The sequence below is a fragment of the Antechinus flavipes genome, chromosome 5, assembly GCF_016432865.1.
Source record: "Antechinus flavipes isolate AdamAnt ecotype Samford, QLD, Australia chromosome 5, AdamAnt_v2, whole genome shotgun sequence".
Classification (NCBI taxonomy): Eukaryota; Metazoa; Chordata; class Mammalia; order Dasyuromorphia; family Dasyuridae; genus Antechinus; species Antechinus flavipes.
The window spans coordinates 17821939-17845339 of NC_067402.1; the positions used below are offsets into that span (position 1 = coordinate 17821939).

Here is a 23401-nt window from a genome sequence, read left to right on the forward strand (position 1 = left end):
GATTTCTATACCTGGAAGTCCTCAGAGCAAAGTGCCTTGAAGTTATTCCCCCAATGGGTCAAACTGGTGGGCTAAGGAGGGAGAGATGTGCAAAGAAGACAAAGGAGAAAGCTTTTGATTTATAAATGTGCTTATTAGTTGACTCTATTGTGTTAGGATTCATTTTTAGTGTGTATAGTGGTTATACCCTTCATTTGACCCACTAATTAAAAAATAATAATTAAGAGCCAAACCAGAAAAGGAAAGTTGGTGTTAGGATTCCCCAAGGTGATAAAACATGAAAGAAGATACAAAGATCCCCTATTGTTAAAAAGAAATCTCTCTCTCTGTCTCTCTCTATCTCTCTGTCTCTGTCTCTCTCTGTCTCTGTCTCTCTTTCACACACACACATAAATACCAACTTCTTCATCTTCCCCTCTTTAGTCTAATGGAAGTGGGAGTCTCGGCCTTACATTTAGCCTTGAGATCTCTCATTCTGGATAGTGGAGACGCCGTCCATCCTGGCACCTCTGAGTGACCCTTTCCCTCTCACTGGACCTTTGTAAGAAGCAAAGGTGGCTCTCTCTGGAGACCAGTCCTGGAGCCAAATGTTAAATAAACGCAAGGCGAAGACGCTAAGCAAACAAACTCCAACTGGCCTGGGGAGCCAAGATTGAGATGGCCTCGAGCCACTGGTGACACTTTTCCAGCTGAGAGCCTCCTGTTCAGATGGGAGCATTCACCATCTGCGGCTGGAACATCCCCTTGCTAAGCCAACAAGATGGCGGCCCAGACCCTATCTGTACAATATTCCCCCTCCCCAAGCAGGTCCCCAGGGAGCTAGAAGCCCCAGATCCCTGGATTTTATGCACCGGCATGTAGACTTAAAAGTGGGGAAGCTCTCAGAAGGGACGGTTTTCACCCACTTCCTCTCATCCCACAAAGTGAGAGAACTGGAATCTAGCTTTCTAGAGAGACTTCTTCAAAGTCATACACTTACTAGCAAAACAATCATAATGGGATCATATTTCTGTAGCTTGTAGACCCAGTCTGATTGTGATTGTGACTTAGTCACAGACTAACTGTGTGACCCTTGATAAGTCACTTTGCCCCATCTGCCTCCGTTTCCTCATCTGTAAAATAAGCTGAAGAAAGAAATGGCAAACTCCAGTGTCTCTGCCCAGAAAAATTCTAAATGGGGCCACAAAGAATCAAACCCAACTGAAAACAACTGAACTGAATAAAAAGTACTTACGTAAATTCTCATTCAATCCTCACCAAAAGCAAACCGTCCTGACACAGATACTCTTATTGTTCCCATTTTATAGATGAGGAACTGAAGCTGAGAGTGCTTGGGTGACATGCCTACGGTCACACAGCTAGTATCTGAAACAGAATTTAAATGGAGATCTTTCCAACCCTCTATCCATTATACCAAACAAGGATGGTGGAGTAGAAAAAGGACTGAATTTGGAGGAGGACCTGGAATCAGATCCTGGCTCTGTCACTTCTTACCTTAGTTCCGACATGACCACGGACAAATCCTTTACCCACCTTAGCCTCAATTTTCCCAATTATACAATGACAAGGTTAGACTAGATCCTCTCTAAGATTCCTTTCAGCTCTAAGTCTATGAACAGAAGTCACTTCCACTGCTCTGGGCCTCAGTTTCCCCAATCAAAATGAAGAGATTATAAATAGCTCCACCTCAGAGATTTGGGTCTAAATCTAAGAATGTATGAACAGAAGTCAGTTGTGACCCACAAATCATAGGGGCTTATGTTTCCTTACTTAAAAGTGAGGGGTGGAGGCCTTTGACCAGTTCCCAGCTCTAAACCCATAGCTTAAATGCAGATTTCCTGACTCTCTATTCTATACACTGTCCATTACTTTTTCCCCCTTTCAACAATTTCCAGTCTTGCGGATGAGAAAAGAAAGTCCTTTTTTCCCCTCTCTTATCTCAGAGATTTTGACATCAGTTCAAGATTTATCAAAAGTCAGGGTGAGTCTCAGTGGATCTCTTGGTTCCAGGATGATGGGATCATCTGGCCACCCCATAACAGTAATGGACGTTTTAAAAATTTAAATGCAAAGACACATGGTCCAAGGCTGAAATTTTAGCTACAACTAGACTCCAGGTTTGGGATTTGGCAAAAGGACCAGCCAGATGGGAGCCATTCCCTAACAAATTGAAGGTCCCCTGATTCTGAATGAACCCAAATTGCCCTCAGCTAATCAAGACAAACATGCCCACTTTCTGAAGCTCATTGCCATAATTATATTTTTGGCACAGAAATTTGCTCACTCCCAAGAACACTTTGGCCGTGTCCTTTTGCAGATGACTTCAGAAAATCCCCAGTTGCTAGTCCCACCATTAGAAGGGTGTTTGAATGTCACCTCTCCCCAGGACGCTGCAGTTACATCTGTGTCTCTCCGTCAACGTGCATCTCCACCGGGGGCTGCCTTCTGGACTGAGACCCTCTACCCTTCCAAAGGAGCGTAAGCAGATGGCTGCCAGCTTTGGACTAGCAACCCAAATGCTTTCAAAAGCTCAAGTGAAATGGCTCCTATCAACAGGAGATTCTAGCAGGGCTAGTCGTTAACTTTGCTCTCGATTATAATTGGATCCTAGGTTCATTGATTCAAAACCTACTCATTTTACAGATGAGAAAACCGAAGCTTGGAAAGTAAAGTGATTGGTCCAAGGCCACAAAGGCAACCTTGCCTTAGGAGATGTCTCAGACTCAGCTATAATTACTCATAATCTTCCCTGTTTTTTAATATACTATGAAAGGGAGAACTGGGTTCAAATTCATCTCCTGCTCCTCCAAAGCCACAGCTCCCTCACGCAAGATAACCTTTCTATAGCATTATTAGCCCACAAGTGGACCAAGAGAAGAAGTAGTTTTGAGCACTGCTCATGAAATAAAAGAATTCAGACTAGGAAGGGGCCTTCCCAACACACTATTGTTATTATAGAGTTGTTTTCGGTCGTGTTCAACGCTTCATGATCCTACATTGGGGCATTCTTGGCCAAAACACTACTCAAGCCCACGGAAGGTTCCTTCTTTCAATCACATTGATCATTGGCCACCATAAAAACAATTGCTGAATTTTTTAGTATCCCCTTTATGACCCCAATTTCCTCACCTATTAAATGGGAATAGATGAAAGAAATGTTCTAAGTGGAGGATACAGTCACTTCTGGTCCCAATTCTTTGACTCGGTGACTTCTGAAATTCATGCATAAGGGGAGGAAATTAATTTCATTGTTTAATAGTCATACTTAATCAAAACATTTATCAGATACCTACTATGTGTCAGCATACAAAGACAAAACAAGACAGAAGGCTTTATTCACAAAAAGAAACTACCAGAGGCCAAATTTATAAGTCCAAATAGATCTTAGAGATCATCTAGTTCAGTGGTGCTAAGTAAGGATTTATTAATATTCACTCATTAGTATTTTAATTATTATTATAAGTATTTAATTATTATTTGTGCTAGTTGATAGAAAAATAGAACTGCAACAGTCTTAGCATCATAAATTTAGGATTAGAAGGAGACTCCAGAGTCTGATCTGTATCGAGCTCTTCCTATCTCCAAGGCAGGCTCCCTCTCTACCACACTGTAATACTCTCCTTACTCTCTCTGTCTCTTTGTCTGTTTCTGTATCTCTTCTCTGTCTCTTAGTCTCCTTCTCCTCCTCCCCCTCCCTCCCCTCTTCTTCCTCCTCCCTCTCCTCCTCCTCCTCCTCCTCTTCCTTCTCCTTCTCCTCCTACTTCTTCTTTCTCTTCTTCCTCTGTTTCTTCTTCTTTTACTTTCTTCTCCATCCATCCCCTTCCTCCTTTCTCTCTCTCCATTGGAGGAAAACAGAAGATTCGAGTTTACAGACTTAGTGAATATTGTTTCCCAGGTCAAGTCATATAAACAAGCCACCAAGTACCGCAGAAACAAAGAAATGCTGCTCCATAGTAAACCTGGCTGGTTACTATGCATGGCCCACTAAAGGCTCGGGGAGGCTTGGACCTTATCTTAAGAATTATTTTCCACCACCTGAATCTGAAATCTCGGATATCTGACAGTCGTGATTTTTGGTAAACGTAATTCTGTTATGACTTCCACAAAGGATGTGGTGGGTGTGACTGGGAAGAAAGCATAGGTTTGAAGCAGCTAACAATCAGACATTTACAGTTAGAAAGACCAGGGAGTTGAGGCCCAGAAAAGATAATGATTTGCCCCAAGTCACTTAACCGGAAGGCTGCATCAGAGTTGGGATTCAGACCCAGGCAGGCCCCTGACTTCCAGAGCCTTTGAATCTTTCACAGCTCCCATGCTGCCGCTCATCTTCTCTTTATCCTTGATCACTTAATAGGACCATTTTGGATGACCAAGAATCATAGCAGATCTAAATCTGGTCTGAAAAGTGAGTTTGTCTATGGCTCAGGCTATTATTTTTAAAGGTCACAGTGAGAAAAAGACACCAACTTTTCCTAAGGAGAGAAAGGGTTAAATGAGAGAGAAGCAACTACTCTCCAAGGTAAAAATAAATCTTCACATAAAGAAGTCAATAAAAATGACTTTCCCTAAAATCGTACATGTCAGTTTGGACTTGCAGAAGGTCTGATGTGACAGGCTTCAATCATCCCTATTTTGGGTCAGCTCAGCCTCCTTTTGGAAGCTTCTTAGATCATAAGAACAATTTCCATATGTAATCAGGTAGGTTTTTTTCGTTGCCAAATAGTTATTTTGGGCAGTTAATTGTTAACTTTGAAAGCTTTTCAAGAAGAAATGTAATGTATACATATAAAGTATGATGTTAGAAGTTCTATTGATTGAGTTATTAGAGTACTTAACATCAGAGAATTTAATCAATCCTTTTTTGCTGATCACATTGGAAAGGACACTTTTTAAAAAAAAGATAAAAGTAAAAATAAAATATAGCTTTAGGGATCAAAATAATACTTGAGATGAGTGACTGAAGAGCCAAGTTCATGTTGGAAATCAGTCAATAAGCATTTATGGAGTGTCTGCTGTATACAGGCACTAAACTAAATCCTAGAGATTCAGAAAGAGGCAACGTAGAGAGAATACTGTGCCCACAGTGTTGCGACTCATGATCTGAGCCAGGTGTGGTATGGCACACCTATAATTCCTGCTACTGGGGAGGCTGATGCTGGTAGATTGGTTGAGTGCAGAAATTCTGAGCTACAATAGATGAAACGTTCATCAAGCGCCTTCATTAAATCTGGTACCGATATACAGAGTTTCCATTCTTTTCAGTTGAGACAAGCAGAGCACAAGTAAAGATCAAATTTAATAAATTTATTCATTAATAATTAATAATTTTTAATAAACATTTAATAAATTAATAAATAAAGATGCAAATTTAATTGCATAGAACAGCAACAACCGAGATCATCAATTCTAGGAATGTAGGCACAAAGGATAGTATTGAACTCATTTCTTATTTATCCTCTTAGAATTTTATGCATAGATATTTGTTTGCATGCCACCTCCCCTCCTCTCCTCTCCACCATTAGATTATAAACTCCTTGAGGGTAAGGACTTTCTTGTGCCTTTTTTTTTTTTTTTTAAGTCCCCAGTGGTTAGCACAGTACCTGGCACAGTAGGCACTGAATAAATGTTTGGTGCAGTACATGCATACAGTAAGTACTTAATAAATGTTTGACATGGTACCTGGCACACAGTAGGCACTTAATAAATATTGATTGATTGATTGTCTTGAATACCTGAGTTTGAATACTGACTAGTTGTGGGCCCCATGGGAAATCACTTAATCATCCTCAGTTTCCTCAGCTGTGAAATGGGGATAATAACAGCACCTATGTCGCAGGCTTTCTTTGAGAAGCAAATGAGGTAACATTTGTAAAAAAACTATGCAAACCTTGAAGCACTATAAAAACACCAGCTCTTATTAGTAATAAGATTAATAAGAAGTAATTAATAATTATAAATAACTGATCTTTATAAATTAATGAGATTAATATTAAGTAATAATGAATGTTATCTGGAAAGGCCACATGTAGGAAGTATCCCAACTGAGCTGTGCTTTGAAGGGAGATCTGAATTCCAGAGGCAGAAGGGAGGAGGGAGTATGATTTGGACGTAGAAGACCAAAGGGTCACAAGATAAGGAAAATCCATCTGGATTAAATGCCTATTTTCCTATGACCTCTAGTTGCCGAGTTGTTTTCCTCTCTTTGCCTCCATCACCCAAATCTATGTAGTAGAAACAAAACAAAACACAGAATGCAGAAGCTTGCTTGCTTGGGGCATGCTTTCACTGGCCTTTCCAATAAGATTCTGACTCATTTTCTTTCCAGAATGAAGTTTCCATGTTGAAAAATGAGGTAGCCCAACTGAAACAGTTGCTGTTAACACATAAAGACTGCCCAATAACCGCCATGCAGAAAGAGTCACAAGGCTATCTAAGTAAGTAACTGGCTGATTTTCTTTTTCTGACTCGTCTCATTCCAGACTCATCTTTTTGTAGCTGAGTTGTCCCAAAAAGGAACTCAAGAACTAAACTTTCTTATCCCTTTAGAGATTAAGTGCTAGATGGTGAGTAGTCAGACCATCCCATCCTGGCAAAGCCTTCTTCATGTGCCAAAACACCAGTGGGAACCTTGGCTCTCCCCTTATACTTTTGGCTGAGTTTGCCTTGGAAATCCAAGTTGGGAAATCCCACCCAGCTTCCATTCTCTTGTGTGGCCAGTAGAGAAACACTCAGTTGCCAGTGGACTGCCAAGCCTCCCAGATGTTGCTTTGGCTTCAAATAGCTTAAAGTTCTCCAGGAAAGATGGAAAGATGGAAATAGGAACCACATTTACAGCTGAGTTCCCTTATTCCGAATCCCTTATGGAAAGGAGTGTTTCTGCCATAGCTACCACTAGTTCCTACCTGGCCCTTAAGAGGCTTGAACATAAATTAGAGAACTGATGGATTAGAGTAGGACTCACATACCCAGAGAGTAGCTAGGACATGAACCCATTTACTACCTGAGCTCTATCCATGCTCACAGTGCAATTGAGTTTCTTCAGACTTGCCAGTGAGATACAATGAAGAACTGTTCTACAGAGACTTAGTTGGCCTGAATTCAAATCCAGTCTGCTTACTGTCTGTATGACCTTAAGCAAATCAGTCTCTCGGGGCCTCTGTTTTCAGTCTTAGACATATCAAATTGAAACATCCCTGAGTATCTGAACCAGATAAAAATGTACTGGCAGCTATTTTAAAAAATCAATAAATACAATAGAAGATAGATAATGTTAATATGTGATTTTCTAAGTCTAAAAATGCTGCATCCTCGTACAGTTTAATGGCTGCCATTTCTATTTAAGCCGGACATCACGGGTCTGGATGACCTCTGATTTCTTCAGACCTTCTTTTCCCCAAAGGCAGTGTTAGAAGTGACTGGGGGCAGGGCAAAGATCCGTGTGTAATAGTTTATAACAACGTGTTTTCAAATGATTTTTTCAACTGCAATGTTCCCACCTCATATGGGTCCTTCTCCCATCTTGGTAATCTGTATATAACTAAGAGACAAGTTTGTATAAAAGGATCTCTTTCCTCATACCATTTGATAATGGGGAAAGTTTGGGTTTGTTGGAAATTCTAAGCTTGGAACTCATCCCCCACATCACAGGCATGTGGGGAAGAAAGTACTTTGATAGATGCCAGGACCCAGTGGGCACGGACTAGGGGAGAGACAGCTGGCCTCGGTGTCAGGAAAGTTTGGGTTCGAGCGTGACACCCAATAGGTGACTTTGGATATGAAGCCAAAGAATATTGCAGACCAAGTGAGGCTGTTTGTTGGAGGGAGCTGGGATACGCTCATAGACCTGGCTCAAAATAAATAAAGCAACAGATATTTCTGCTTCGCTTTGGTTTTTACCTGAACCAACACTCCCAGTGTCAGAGGCAGCCTAAGGGTCCTGGACTTGATATCAAAAGACCCGGGTTTAAATCCTGGCCCTACCACTTATCATGTGATGTGCCCATTCCGTCCCCCAGTGTCTCATCCGTCAAATGAAGGAACTGGGCTGTGTAGCCTGTGAGGTTCCTTGCAGCTTCAGGGTCACTCTCCACATAGTAGGTGCTACTCGGCTCTAACTTGGAGTCTTATGGAATTGTCCGGACCCTAAAACCTGTAGGAGCTTAACCTGGTGTCATGCAGAGAAGGTCGATTGCACAATGAGGACACTTCTATCTAGAGTCTCGAAATCACAGTTTAACGCTCAAGGTCATGTGGCAACAATCCCCTCAATTTACAATTGAGGAAGCTTGAGGCCGAGATAGCTTAAATGACACACTCCTAGGTCCTCAGTAAACTAGCATTTGTTCCGTAAAAGACAGTGTCTGGGGCTCCGAAAGCTCAGTTAACTTGCCCACGGTGTCACACTCGGAGTGAGTGGGGTCAGGACTTAAACCCAGGTCTTTCCTGACTTTGCATGAGGCCGGCCCTCGCTGCTAGTGCTACATTGTCTCTGCCACTGCGGTTACTGTTACTATTAATGTTACTAAGTCACAGCTCTGGAAAAGGAATTTGGAAACAGAGTTTCTACTTCCTTCCAAGAGAAACTGTTGGGAAATTCACATGCATCAATTTGGAAAAAATGTTTCTCTGAGTGTCTCTAAGCCTTCTGCGAGTCCGTACAAGAACAGCGCAATACATTGGGGTATGCATGCGTGTGTTTCCCCCAGGTCCCGAAAGCAGCCCTCCGGCCAGCCCTGTCCCGGCTTGCTCCCAGCAGCAGGTCATCCAACACAATACCATCACTACTTCTTCGTCGGTCAGCGAGGTTGTCGGAAGCTCCACTCTCAGCCAGCTCGCGTCTCACAGAACAGACCTGAACCCCATCCTTTAAGACTCCCGGCTCCCCCGTTGCTGCCGAGACAAGCAGTGTCAGCCTCCTCAAGAGCGTCCTTTTTCCGCTAAGGGCATTTTTAGAATTAACTCAAACCTGGAAAACTCCTCGAGCCCTTCCAAGACTGGCTTTCGTTCATTTTTATAGTTATAATTAAAATGTGTCTTTTATACTTAGTTATAAAAAAAAGGGAGTTATGCAATTAATATGCTATCTGCTTGGGAAACACTTTGGTGCTTTCTTCGACTTTCTGGTACCAGTTATTCATTGATAAACTGACCTCTTTCTGTACATAGCCGTGGCTTCATTCTTCTCAGTCTAACCCCAAGACCTCAGATCGAGAAAGTGGGTCATCTCCAACAATGGGCCCTATGGAATATTCCACTGAAACTCCTACTGAGGTAACTGGGGGAATCCATCTGGGCGACAGCATCAGAGCCAACGTTGGGCCTGTGACATCCCCAGATTCCCAAGGTATATTTAGAATCTTTTCACGGCTGCTGTTGTTGTTTTTATTCTCTTTTTCTTTTTAAAGAAAATTATATAATACATGGATGTCTGAACAAAGTAAATAAAATAAAACTGACAAAAAAAATCTCTCTAACATGTCTATCCCTCTTCTCTCTTTTCAGTCCCTTGGCCTGAACTTTCTCATTATCTCCCTAACAAATTTATCCTTTGTCCTTCCCTGTCTCATCAGTGACATTTCTCCTTTTTTCTCCATCCCCCCCTTTTTTTTTTTCTCATTTCCACCTCTTCTCCTTCTTTGCCGACCTCCCCTTTTCTCCCCACAATGAACTAAAAATAAAAAGTTGTTTTTTAAAACAACACACTCCTCAGAACGATTGGCCTAGCTCTGGCTTTCAATAGCCCTTCACCCACAGCTGGGGTTCATTTAAACTCTCGGTTTTTACAAAATAGAAACCAGGAGATGTTTCGTGCGCCTGATTTAATGTTTTTAATAAACAGAGCAAGTTAGAAGCAGCCTCCACAGGTGAAATGCTATTGACAGGCAGCTGTGGGGACACTGGGAAAGGGAGCTTTGTTCAAGCTTGTATTGTGAGTCAGTGCCCGATACGGGTAATAACATCACACCCTTGAATTACAACGGGTTTTATATGGCCCGTCTGTAACACTGAAAATCCATGTACTATATAATAACTCAGAGGGGCTCTATTCACTACACACGTTGCGTTGTTCCATCATCGACTGCTAATAGCCTGAGATTTATTTTTCGTTTTAAGCCTGGGAAACCAACTTTACCATCCTGATGGGCAAAGGAAGAGTGGCGTCAAGTCCTGGACAAAAAACAGTGTTTCCACAGGTGCTTTTCCTACCCTCCCATCACATGGAAAGTAGCCTTTGGCTCCAAGGAGGTTACACCAGGAAAATGGCAAAGAAGGTTCTCGGCTGAACTCAAAACGATTTCTCGATTTCTCATCTTGACAACTTGTGTGAAATTGCACATTTCAATGTTGCCCGATGAATCAAGGCTGGTCTCTTTGAAATAAGCTAGTCAGTGGTGCTAACTGACAATGAGACTTTTATTATTTCGACAGGTGGTGTGCTTCATCTCCATTTTTTTTTTGTCTGTGGGTTTGTTTGCTTCTAAAGATCAGCACTATAGTTTTTCTAAAAAGTTCCCCAAGCAATGAATGTGGTTTTTTCTCCTTTTCTTCTCTCTCTCTCTCTCTCTCTCTCTCTCTCTCAGTGAATAGAGCCTCTTTGGAAAAAAAAATATGAGGGTCACAAGTCATGATTTTAAAGACAATTTATGTACTACAGTTAACTCTTTATTGATATTTTTTCCGACAATTCTTGCCATGTATGCGACTGCTTTCAGAAGAAGGTTTTGAGTGTACCATGTAACTCATGACTTGATTATATAGTCTAAGAACCAAAAAAAAAAAAAAAAATTAAGAAAAAAATAAATGTAAAGGATTTTTATTATATTTTAGACAAACATATAATTTTAAAGTATTTTAAATACTGAATCTATAGTTCACTTTTAAAAAATGCTCCAGTGGTAACAACTGGATGGGTTTGCTTGATTTTCGCCTCCCAAGAAAGTGCTCAAAAAGGACTAGTTTTGAAAGAAACACATCATTTGTATCTTAGCTTTGAAAAGAGGAGGTATTTTTCATCAGAAATTCCTTTCTAGGACTTTCCCATCTGTCCTAAAAGTAGGAAAGGAGGATCCGAGGGCCAGATGGGCCAATGCAGTGTTCATTTTATGATTTTTTTAATGTTTTTTTTTTTTCAAAAGGGGAGAGACACAAGTAAAACAAAACTTTTCTCATTTTCCTGTCTATGAAGTTCTTAATGAAACAGACTTCTAAAACTGTACTGCTAATGTCAGAAAGCCCAGAGAGTGACATGTCACTAAATCAAGGTTGGATTTTCCTTTTTGTTCAGCCTCTTAATTGATATATTTCGCCGTTAAGCTGAAAGCCTCTGACGGTTAAGAACTTGCCTGAGTTTTTCTTAATTCAGCAACGTGACAGCCTGACTGATGGGCATTCTATATAGCTCAATTACGTCTGTTTTTTATGCTAAGCAGGCCAAGCCAACCACACGGTAGCAAAGCAGCCTAAACGTATAATTAGAATAAACTGTCTTCTTTCCAGACCAAGGGCCTTTAGGTGTATTCATTAGCAATGGGGAAATGCAGGCAATAAAAGATGTCAGGGGACTTGTCAGGACTTCTGGAGATGCTGAACAGAATGGATGGCTTTCCGGCCAAAGCCAACGCCGGGCAGAATGATATGGGGGATGTCCCCCCTGGACCAACTTGGCTCCCGAGCACCTTAAGTAAAACATCACGGAATCCTCTTCCTCGTCCCAAACCAGTCCCTTGCCTTTAAAATCTTTCTGTTCAGTGTGTCTCGACATGTAAGGTGATGACGTTCTCCTCTCTTCATTGTGTCTCTAGCCCTTCCTCCCTCCTATTCCTTTCGAAAGCCATCTCATCCGTGAACAAAATCTCATTTTCCCAAGAGCACCTCCTGACCGGAGGCCAAGAGAAAGAGTTTACAAAACCGCCTTTCTTCATCCAAATGTAGTTTGTTCATTATCGAGAGCATCTCTATTGAAGATCCCTTCCAGGCTACCTGGGAACTTTGACAGGGCCTCCCATGCCTTATTTGATGGGCGCTAACAGCAACACAGATGGGCACACCTGATGGTGTGTCTACCGGGGGAGCCTCGCGCCAGTCGAGGTACCACAACTTAATTGCTTCATGAGCTATTTCTCAACGTCCAAGGCCCAAACAGGTAGGGCGAAAATCCCGGCCCCACTTGATTGCAATAATTGTCAAGCTGTGTGTTGTAAGCTCCATGGTTTTTCCTGGTCCTCCCACTTAGCATGCCCCCACTCCCCAAGCCAATTTATGCAAGCCACAGTCATAACACTGCGCTCCCGGGGTGTTTTATAAGGATGAGAATGATTTAAGGAGAAGTGAATCTCCCTGGGAGCTTCTCCGTGCAATGCAACTAAATACAACCCATATTAGGAGCGGTGGCAAGGCAAAGGGAGACGGCCAGGTAGTGATCTGCCCATTAGTTACACGGATCTTTAGAATAGTAGCAGAGCTTGTCATTAATTTCATAAATGCTTTTTTGAGGGGGGGGACAGGAAATCCATGTTTTTAAGCAACTATAACTGCCATGAAAATAGCCTTTCAGCTAGGATAGAATGTGCTTCTTTGTGGTTTAATGTCAGACTTTCTCAACTATATCCATTGAATTATGAAGTCAAGTTTGAGGACCAAAGCAACATTTCAACAGGAAATTTTTCATTTAGAATTTTATAACATATTTATTAATAAATGTTATTTTTAAAACATTCCATCTGAGCAGTATTCTTGTGGAGGCCATCCTCGTTTTTGGAAGTGTTAGTTTGTAGTAAGCCCAGCTGTGCAGTATCCCCCTTGTCCGGGGTCTCAGATGGCCGTTCTCCGTCTCGAGATGGAAAAGTTTGCTTAGGTGGACACTCGGGGTTTTCTGGGGCTTCGTTGTTCTGAGAGTTTTCTGCAATCTGCTTCTGAGCACTGAGAAACAATGATGGCAATTATTTCCTATTTGATTTTCCAAGGAGCCCTTTTATTTTAGGCAGCCAAGGTCAGCTAAAGGGGAATCCTTATTATAACTGGAAATGCTTTCTTTAGCCATCCGACACGGCTCACAAATGTCCAAATGACTGCGCCTCGGCTTGCTTCTGTTGAATTCTTCCAGTGAGTGCCATTCCCTTAACCCACCCGTGGCATGGACTTCCGAAGCCCTAGTGGGCGCCACCTAGGAGAAGGGAAAGGAGATGGCAAGTGAAGATTTGAATAAGAACCCTGCCTATCAGGACAATTGGAAGTTGGAGTCTCTTTTCTACTTTTCACCTTATTTATATTTTTAAATTGCACTTTAGTGTCTTTGTCCCTTTCCTATTTCTCTTTCTGCCCCTACCCCCAACTTCTCTGTCCCTGGTCCTTTGGCCCTCCTCTCCCTGTCTTTACCCCCCTCACCTGTTTTCTCTCCTTTTCTGTGACTCCATCCAAGTCCGCTTCTCCCACTGGCTCAGACGTCGGCACTGGGGATTTGGACAAGCTAGCATCTCCTGTGGCTGTTGAGCCTCGTTGGGTCTCCCGGCGGCCCGAGGTGGGGACTGAAAAGAAGCGAATGCCAGGGAGTAAAACCGGCCAGTGCCCCGAAAGCCTCGGCCTCCGTGCCCTCCCTGGTGGCACGGAGATGTGCCGAGATGCAAAATGTGGGCAGTGGAGCCTCAGCTAGCTTTCAAAATCCCCTTGTTCTTCTGAGTACCAAAGTGTCCTGAATGGGTAAGGGGCTGGATCGTTCGCGGTCAATATGGTGGATGCACTTTAGCTAGTTTCCGACCTAATGTAGCAATGAGCCGCTGGGATGCCAGCGGCTGGAGATGGCGGGCTCTAAGTCCCTCCAAGACTGCCGCCTTCTTATCTCCCGAGGGGCAGCATCCCTGCTTTAAAGCTCTGCCCTAAGGACAAACAAATGCAAAAGCAATAATATTTCTAGTGAAGTCAAATACCAAAAAAGCCCTCTAATCCCCAAATCGACGCCCCCCCCAACTCTATCAGTGCATAGAGTCATTGTAAAGCTGGAAATGGGTCTCTTCTAAAATCTCTTTTTATTTTTCTGTGTTGGGGGAGGGGGGTGGGAAGAAGGGAGGGAATGGTTCCAGTGACCATTGCTAAAATTGTTTTAAGAACGTTTCTGCTTCTTATTTTGATTTTCATGAATTTCCTTTGGGAAGCTTGTTTTCTCACCAGGTCGGAAGAAGAGAGGCCCAAAGCCCCGATCTCGTGTTCACAGATGAACTCATTCAGGGCTCGATGGCTATCTCACCAGACTTGTGCCTTCATGGGGCAGATTTCCAGAGTTACAATTAGACCCAGTTCTGATATCTGGCATGCTAGAAATCAATATCTCAATGATTTTTTCCTACACCCTGCTCATTTTCCCTAGATTAAGCTCTATCTTACAAGCTTCCTTTTCTTTTGTAAAAGAGTTTTGGACTCAGGGTGCTTACTGAGAAGGCAGAGCCCAGAAGACTTAGTGTAAATATCCCTTGGAAATGGCCACGTGCCCCCCATGCCTCTCGCGTTCTGGCTTCCCCGTTGAGAATCTCAACCCCGCACGCGTAACTAGAGATGGTCAAAGGAAAGGGGAGTGTTGAGAGAAGTGGGCTTTCTCCTTGTATCCCCAGTACAGTGCCTTGCACATAGTATGAAATGAATTCAAGTGGATGTGATTACGACCGAGGAAACGCTCCAAGCCGTTGGAATGGCTCGATCGGCTTAGTCTCCTCTCTCCTGCCTGGGTACCGCGACACCCATCTCTGCCTCATGAAGACGCTTCTAGAGCGGATGGGATACCTCTGAGAAGCGTCTTAGAGGGCAGAGTCTTTCTAGAGAGGTAGAGCTTAGTGGATGGAACTTCAAAGGTTTGGAGGTTCCCAGCCCCCCAAAAAGGACTGTTACGGGGACAGCTAGAAGAGTTGTGATGGCCCGCAGTGGGGAAGTGAGCAGGAGGGGGCCCTCCAAAAGGTGCTGTCACTCGGAATTGTGGGTTTGGGGCTGTTTGTCATTGTCAACAGCAAAAGTTTCCGTGTTTGTTCGTCTTTGTTTAATTATGTAAAGCAACCACCTTCCTTCCTGGGAGGAGAGAACATTTTGGTACATACATGTAAATATTCGCTGCCGCCTTTGATATGTTTAATTTTATGTTAAGCTTCTTGTTGTTTTTGTTGTTGTTCTTGCATCGTGAACACATGTATTGTTATAAATGGACAATGGGTTCATTGAAACTGTTCGACTCGGTCAGATTTTTACATCTCTTTCTATCGAGAAGAGACGAGATTTTGTGCATTTGTACAAATGTTAATAATATCACTGCAATTCCAATATAATAAAGCCTTCAAGTGCAAAGAAGGTCTAGAGCTCGGTGTGGTGAATCTGTGGGTGTGGGCAGGAGGGGGAAGCGAGGCCATCCGTGGCCTCAAACCGGGGAGGTCCGGGGTCCGGGAAGGAGGGAGGGAGGAAAAAAAGAGGGAGAAGATTTCTTTTTGTCACAGTCCTGGGGTCTCAGCCACTCGCTCCCCGTTTCCCCTTGGTTTTCCCAGAGGTGATACATCTCACACCATTGCTCTCCTGGAAGGAAATCCAGCCCGACTTTTCCAGGGAAGAGACTAGCAAGGATGGGGTATCCCAGGTCAAGAAGGGCTCTAGTACTACTTCACGATATGCTACGTAAAATAATCATCGTGTCTGGAGCGAGTGAAAGGCTAGTTCACAGCACCTGGGCAAGCCTTGTGTCAGTCTCCCCTACGGTGAGGAGGGAGATTAATCCAGCAACCTCCATATCTGCTCAGGGTCCAAACACTCCCCTTCTAATAGGGAAATAAACACTAACCTGTCTTTTATTTCACTAGTGTTTAATAATATCTGCAAACAGCTAGATTAGGGTCGATGCAGCACCGGGCTTGTGGCCAGAAAGAGCATTGTTCAAATCCAGCCTCAGATGCCTATTAACTCTGGGACCCTGGACAAGTCACTTCCTCTGTCTGCCTCAGTTTCCTCCCTTGTAAAATGGGTGTAATAATTTCACCTACCTCCCAGGGTTGTTGTGAAGATCAAAAGAGAGGATATTTGTAAAGTGCTTCACAAACCTTCAAACACTATATCGATGACAGTTATTATTTTGTTCATGGTCCACAGTCTGACCTAGAAATCTGAGTCAGCACAGTTCTATCTGGCTGACCTATAGGAACAAAAAAGGAATGAATAAAGTGCTTACTATGTGCAAAGGTCCAACAGAAAAGTAAGGCAGTCCCTGTTCCCAGGGAGTTCCCGTTCTAATGAAAGACACATATAAGGGTTCAGCTGCAGGGCAGATGGAAAGACCCTATGGACCCTAAAGTGCAGAGGCAGAGCAGATGGTAATACATCTTTAATGTAATTTCCACTGATAGAATCGGATGTCTTTCTGTTGTTGAACCATTTGACAGTGCAGAGGAGTTTGGGAGCAAGAACTTTCTTTTCTAAGTTCCCCAGTGGGTCCTTCTCTCCAGACCTGGGTATTTGCACACTGCCATATGTCACCCCCTATGCAAGCCAAAGCCATGCAGATCTGTGGTTCATCGCTGCTCTTTCCTATTCCCTTCCTGAAGAAGATCCATCTGAGGCTCACTTTTCTGTGTTTTAAATAATGTGGAAATGCACCAACACTTGTTGTCTCCACTGTGAGATATTCCAAACCAGGCTCTTTTACTGAAATCGGGAGGCAGGGCACAAGGGAAGGGAATCTCCTGTTGGTAGAAGAGAAAGACGAGAACTGGACCTGGAATTTTTCCTTTGTGGCCACATCAGACAATGACACAATAAAACTTAAATGAAAGCAGGGAGTTAGACAAGTGAATGCTTTTAAGGATCCTAAAAGGGAATTTCTTCAGCAGACGTGTTTCCAGGTTGTAACTAGTGAGCTTTTCAAACTTTCCATGACTCGGAGCACAATCTGATGATTGCCTTTTGAGTTTTAATCAGCCATCCCAAGGCACTCTCTGAGGCCACTGACAAATACACATGGAAAACAGGGAAGGCCAGGACAAGTCCAGGTAACCATCGGTAATCCATGTTGCCTAAAACAAAGGAAGAAATGGGAATAGTATGTAGCAAAACTTGGCTGGGGTTGGACTCAACGGCTATGAGAATCCTTCATTCTATGTATGATCCAATGATCTGATGACTCTTTCTAGCCATTCATCCCTCTGATAGCATTCCTTACCCCACTTTTTGGCATAATCCTTCATTGGAAATGTGTTGCAGCCTGCTCCCACCCACCAAATACCTCCCGATTGCCCTTTGGGTGACCCCCAACTCTAATTCTTTGGAGACTCGGGTATTCTGTGACTCACAGTGCTACAGATACGTGGAAGAATATAGTTGTTAAAAGATGGTTTAGCTCTAAATTTATTCTCCTTTTGCCCATAAATGATGTAACTGATCTATAATTTAGGAGAAGGATTGAAAAGATCAGAGATAGAAAAAAGAGTTGCTGTGGTTGGGTTGTTTTCCTATTGTGTCCAACAGTCCACGACCCCATCTGGAGTTTCCTTGGCAGAGCCAGTGAAGTGATTGGCCATTTCCTTCTCCAATTTATTTTACAGATAAGGTAACTGAGGCAAACGGGGTGAAGTGACTTTTTCAGAGTCACACAGCTAGTAAGTGTCTGAGACCAGATTTTAACTCAGTAAAATAAAGTCTTCCTGACTCTATATCTGGTGTTCTAACCACTGAGATAACTAGCTGTCCTGAGAAACTAGTTAAAATGGTCCAAGATAGAGTTAACAAGAATGTGAGTTAACATGGTGATAGTGTGTGTGTGTGTGTGTGTGCGCGCGCGCATGTGTAAAAGAAAATAAGAGATGCTATTTAGGAAGCATAGAAAGTGGCAGGTGATAAGCTGAAGGAATGAGGAGATGACAGAATCAAAGGTAGCTTTTTGGAGTTAGACTTCTTTCACTTTACAGCTTGTTCTTCCACAGCTGCAGGAAGGTTTGCCGATAAATCCCAGCCACTGGCTCCGGACTCTGAGGAATTGGGCTCAGATCCTACCTCTGACTGGGTGACTTTGAGTAAGTCACTTCAGTTCCCTCAGTTTCTTCATATGTCAAAAGCTAGGTCTGTCATCTCAACCAGAGCCAAATTAATGGCCCTCTGAGCCTATGAACATGGATAAGAGGCAAAATCTGTACAGTTGCCTCCTTCGGGCACAGGACTATTGGGTAATTATGCATGGAATGTATAGCTTTAGCTAGAAAGACATCATGGTGAAAAGAATAGATGGCCAACTTTGGGAGCCCCTCCTCTGACTCTTGTTGATTCTTTGACCTTGGTCAAATATTTTAACTTCTCAATGTTCCAGGCAACTCTAAAATCCTAAGTTATAGAACAGGTACTGTTGATCTGCATTCTAAAAAAGGGAGCTTCCTGATCAAAAGGTCCCTAGAACAACAAATTTACTGCATTTCCCCCCCCCCAAAAAAAAAAAACAACACCACAGCTAATGTTGGAAGGAGGGTAAGGTAACTTTTCCCTCTGAAAGCCAATAACTAAATTCTCAGTTTCCATAAATTTATCTTTTTTGAGCTATTTAAGCCATAGCAACAGCAGAGATGCTGATCATGAGGCTACTCCCACAATCCAGTTGTGAGGGATTCACGGGTTTAGCTGGTTCGTGGATCCTCTGGAACATTTTCCAGAGAGAAACAGCTATAATTATAATCTTCTGAGTGAGGGTGCAGCTAAAGGTAAGAGGAATAAATGTAAAACCTTGTACCTGGATTCAAAAAACCAACTTCCATATTCAAGAGGAAATAATGTGACCTAATGACGATTCATCTGAAAAATATCTGGAGGGCTTAGCGAACTCCAGACTTGATAAGAATCAACAATGAGATAATGGTGGACTATAAAAGTGAATACAATTTTAGGCAGCGGCTGGGAAATGCAGGATATCTAATACTAAGGAAATTAAAGTCTTACTAGACCCTTCCCATTCAAGCTCCATTCTGTCTCTCTCTGTCTCTGTCTCTGTGTCTGTCTGGCTGTCTCTATCTCTCTGTCTGTCTGTCTCTCTTTTGTGCCTCCACCAAAAAGCAAAGACACAACATTGGAGCTCCAAAAGACTTTCATTGAGCCTAGGCAAGCTTTTGGGGGGAACTAGAAGTAATCCAAAATTTCAGGCAGCACAGGTTCCACATAGTCCTTTTACCATACCCCATGTAACACCCCCTCCCCAGGCCATCTTCAAGAGTTTCTGTGGCCCAAACCTTCATCCCCTTTGAGCAAACAAGGTATGGAGATTCTTAGAATTTAGCCCTAAGTTTTTGGAAACTAATGCCCAGAGAGACTCTATTTACCTCTGGTCCTACCTCCCCATGTCTGTGGCTTAATATCAATGGGAAGCCCAGCTTTGCTACTTACTCAAATGCTACTAGATCAAGAGGGCAAAGGGTAAAGGGAGGGGTCAGAATTCAAGAAAGGGAGAAGAGGCCAGCTATGAAGGGCTCTAGAATCTGCTAATCTGTGGATAATAGAGAGCCACTGGAGTGAACTGAAGGAAGGATGAAAGCTCTCTGCTTTAGGAAGTCCACTTGGCAAATCAGTGGAAGATGGACTGGAGCAGGGGGAAGACTTGGGGCAGAGATGCTGCTCATCAGGCTGCTGCTGCAATCCAGATGTGAGGGGGATGAGGGAATGTTCACTCCTATGATGCTGTCCTGTGAAAGTCTTGGCCATTTCCTCCTATAAAAGAGGCATCTAGCAGGTATAGTGCTTAGAATTTAACTCCAGCCTCAGACATTTTCTAGCTATATGCCTTGACCAAGTCATTTAATTTCTGTCTACCTCTGTTTCCTCATCTGTAAAATGGCCACAAAATATTAATTACTTCCCAAGGCTATGGTGAGATAAAATTATACATTTGTAGAGTACTTGGCAAAGTTTAAGATGCTACACCAAAATGGTAGCTCTTATCATCATTATTATTCAATTCACCATAAGATCGTCTTCTAACATATGAAGGGGCTTTCATGTCACCGTGATATCAGGAAAGTCCCTCTGGAGCATGAATACAATCTGATAGGTATCTCTTGATCTCACTGCTTGGTGATCTCATCTTTTTTTGTTCATTTTTTTAAAAATAAAATGCTTTCCTCTTTTTCTCCTTCATAACTACTATTATTCATTAACATTATTCATGATTGCTTAGAACGTTCCTGTTGATGGATGACATTGTGCTGTGTCAAGCCTTCAAACATTTCGGGGTCTCCTACATCAATCAATCAATCAGTAGATGTTTTTTAAGCACCTTCTCTATTCCAGGCACTGTTAGGTTCTAGAGGACCCAAAGGCAGAAGTGAAATCTTTCCAGTCCTCAAGGAAATTACCTTCTCACAGTCGATCAATAAATATTTATTAAAAGCTTATTGGGGATTTGGAGAAAGGTAAAAGACAGCCCCTGCCCTTAAGGAACTCAGTTTAATGAGAGATAACCTGCTATCATCTATTTACAAAATATAGATAGAATAGATTGGAAACAATCAACAGAGTGAAGGCATGGGCTTAATAGGGATCGGAAAAAGCTTCCTAATGGGATTTAGACTGGGATTGAAGAAAGCCAGGAAGTAGAGATAAGGAGGAAGAGCAGTCCATGTATGGGGCATAACCAAGGAATAAGAAAATGGAAGTCAACATGGTCACATATCGCTCAACAAGCATTCATTAAGCACTGACTGTATACCGGTACTATGTGAGACTCTGGGGGATACAGAAACAAAAAGGTGAAATCATTCTTGCCCTCGAGGAGTTTATATTCTAACAGGAAGAATAACAGAAAAATATAAGCAAGTCCTATGTGCCAAGCATGGTGCTAGATGCTAGGGATGCAAGTATAGCTACACACAGAACATATGAAAATGAATTTGATCGATGACTCAAAAGAACTTTGTTTCATCATCTACACGATGCAATGAATGCTGTTTGTCCCAACTACGCTGTTCCATTGGAGGGCTCAAGGCAGGGAGCTCATCCATCCGTTTAAATGTACTTTGAACAGAGACTGCACACAGACAATGAGTAGAAGCTTGGGTTCCATAGGAGGAGCATAGCAAGCTGAATTACATTTGGGAACCAGCATGGTATTTTTAATGCCCGTACTGGGGTTATGTGATTATATAAGACCATAGATTCTAAAAGACTAAAACTGAGCATTCTCCCAAAAGGCAACAGAGAGAGGTGCCTGCTGGTCACGCCAATGCATTACAGTCAATCATACCCATTTTACAGATGAGAAGACTGAGACTCTGAGGTTAAATGATTTGCCCATGCTGGCAAAATATTTAGCCATTTGGAATAGTAGCAGCATGTTATTTCTTAGGGGCGGTGATTAGTGATCAAGCAAGGGATCGACGACTCAAAGCTGATCATGGCAACGATCACTTTTGATGCAATATAATCTAAGCGAGAAAGCATAAGAACATGTGGCTAAAGTCATTGTCAAAGAAGTTGACGTGAAAATCAATGTGCTATGTAATCTAAGAGCAGCCCTCTCTTTTTTCTTTTAACAGGAAAGGATTAACAAAATCCCTATTCAACTGCAGGAAGAGGGTCACAGTCTGCCTGGGAGGCTCTCTCTCCTCATTGCATCTTCTCAGAATCCCTGACTCTTCAAGGCTCAACTCAACCGCCACCCAAACGAGGCTTTTCTTGATTCCCCCACTTGTGTTTATTGTGTGTGTTTACATATACATGTGTGTATCTGTATCTGTACATATATGTGTCATACATGCATATATTATTTAGTGTTTACATATATATGTATTCTGTATATTCTGTATTTACTTTTGTACTCCTCGCATTCAATAGAATGTAACCATCTTGAAAGAAAAAACTGACTCGCTCTTATATTTATACCTGGAGAGTTCAACACATAAGGGGGGCTTGATAAATACTTTTTTTTTTTGCTTGATAAATACTTATTGATTGTTTGGAGAAGCAACGCCAATGAAAAAAGACAGAAAACTCCAACCATCAGCCTGGTTATCAATTAGGAAAGTAAATCAAAAACCCGATGTCATAATGGTCAGAGAAGAAATTAACCGGAAGGCCCATCAGCTATAAGAGGTAATGTGGTATATTGGCTAGAGCACTAAACTTGAAGTAAAGAAGATTTGGGTTTGAATTACTAAGGACTTAAAAACTCTTCTCCTATTACCATGATTCCAGAGGACAGACGGTGAAGAACGTTACCTGTTTCCTCTGCGAAGCATTGGATTCAAGATGCAGAAAGAGACTCTCATTTTTAGACTTGGCCAACATGGACATTTCTTTTGCTTGTCTGTGCATATTGGTTGCAAAGGGTTTTTTTTTGTTTTTTTGTTTTTTTCTGAGGGGGAGGTTGAAGAAGAAAAAATAACTGTTTGATAATTGAATCAAATAAAATTTAATTTCAAAAAGATTTGAATTTGAATTCTACTCCAGACTCATACTAGTTTTGTGACACAGGTCAGGTTGCTTTGCTTCTCTGGACATTTATTTCCTCATCTGCAAAATAAAGGGGTTAGCCGTGATCCAGAGGACTGAATATAAGGCATGCTACCCATTTCCTGGGTGAGATGTGATGGACTCAATATGCAGAATGGGACGTGCATTTTTAAGTTATGGTCAGTGCAGAAATTGACTTTGCCTAACTAATTGTATGTTACGATGGTTTTCTTTTTATTCAGTTGGAAAGAGAGGGGAAAGAAAAACAAATGTTTGTTCATGAAATAATAGTAAGTAAAAAAATAAAATATGGAGCAATCTTGTCAACCTCCAAAGTCCCTTCCCATTTCCTATAACTTGAGAAAGTCCAACAGCAGCCAGTTTGTTGAGACCATGGGATTAGGGTGATCAATGTGAAGTATTAGAAACTGAACAAATCTTTGGGATTCTTTATGGGATCTTTAATGCCCACCAGAAATGGGGCGCTCATTTGGCAAAAGGAAAATGCAACTGGGAGAGGCAGATGCTGATAGACTCTATAGGTGTTGAAGGAATGTCAGAATGGTCCATGATATATTCATCAGATTAGCTTAACTGTATTTTTGTTTATATTGTAGTGGGAGATGGAGAGACTCATTGGGAAGGTAGACAGATATCTGAGGCAATCCCAATAGACTTTGGACAGAAAATGCCATCGTCATCCAGAAAAAAACCGATGGAGATTGAATCAACACATTCTATGTTCACTTTTTTTCTGTCTTTTTTTTTTCTCTCCCGTGGTTTTTCCCTTTTGTTCTGATTTTTCCCTCCCAACATGATTCATAAAGCAATGTGTATGAAAAATAAATAAAATTTTGAGAGAACATAGATAGACATATGTGACACACAGATATACATACATGTATATATATATACACACATATACTATAGACTTAAAGGGCATAAGCATTGACAAAACTCCCCA

The 23401-nt window shown here is 42.1% G+C and overlaps 1 protein-coding gene across 3 annotated transcripts in view; it reads left to right on the forward strand.

Annotated features, from left to right (window-relative positions):
* The window catches only part of CREB5 (cAMP responsive element binding protein 5), a 488046-nt gene extending 465349 nt beyond the window's left edge, over positions 1 to 22697 (forward strand). For 2 of the 3 annotated variants that reach the window (XM_051963008.1, XM_051963009.1), the window contains 2 exons: positions 6326 to 6434; positions 8706 to 9464. In XM_051963008.1, coding sequence (XP_051818968.1) covers positions 6326 to 6434; positions 8706 to 8869 — 273 coding nt within the window. In that variant the 3' untranslated portion in view covers positions 8870 to 9464. Of the gene's footprint in view, positions 1 to 6325; positions 6435 to 8705; positions 9465 to 21521 lie in introns of those variants that run through there. The other variant, XM_051963010.1, reaches the window with a different exon arrangement.
* The last annotated feature ends 704 nt before the right edge of the window (positions 22698 to 23401 follow it).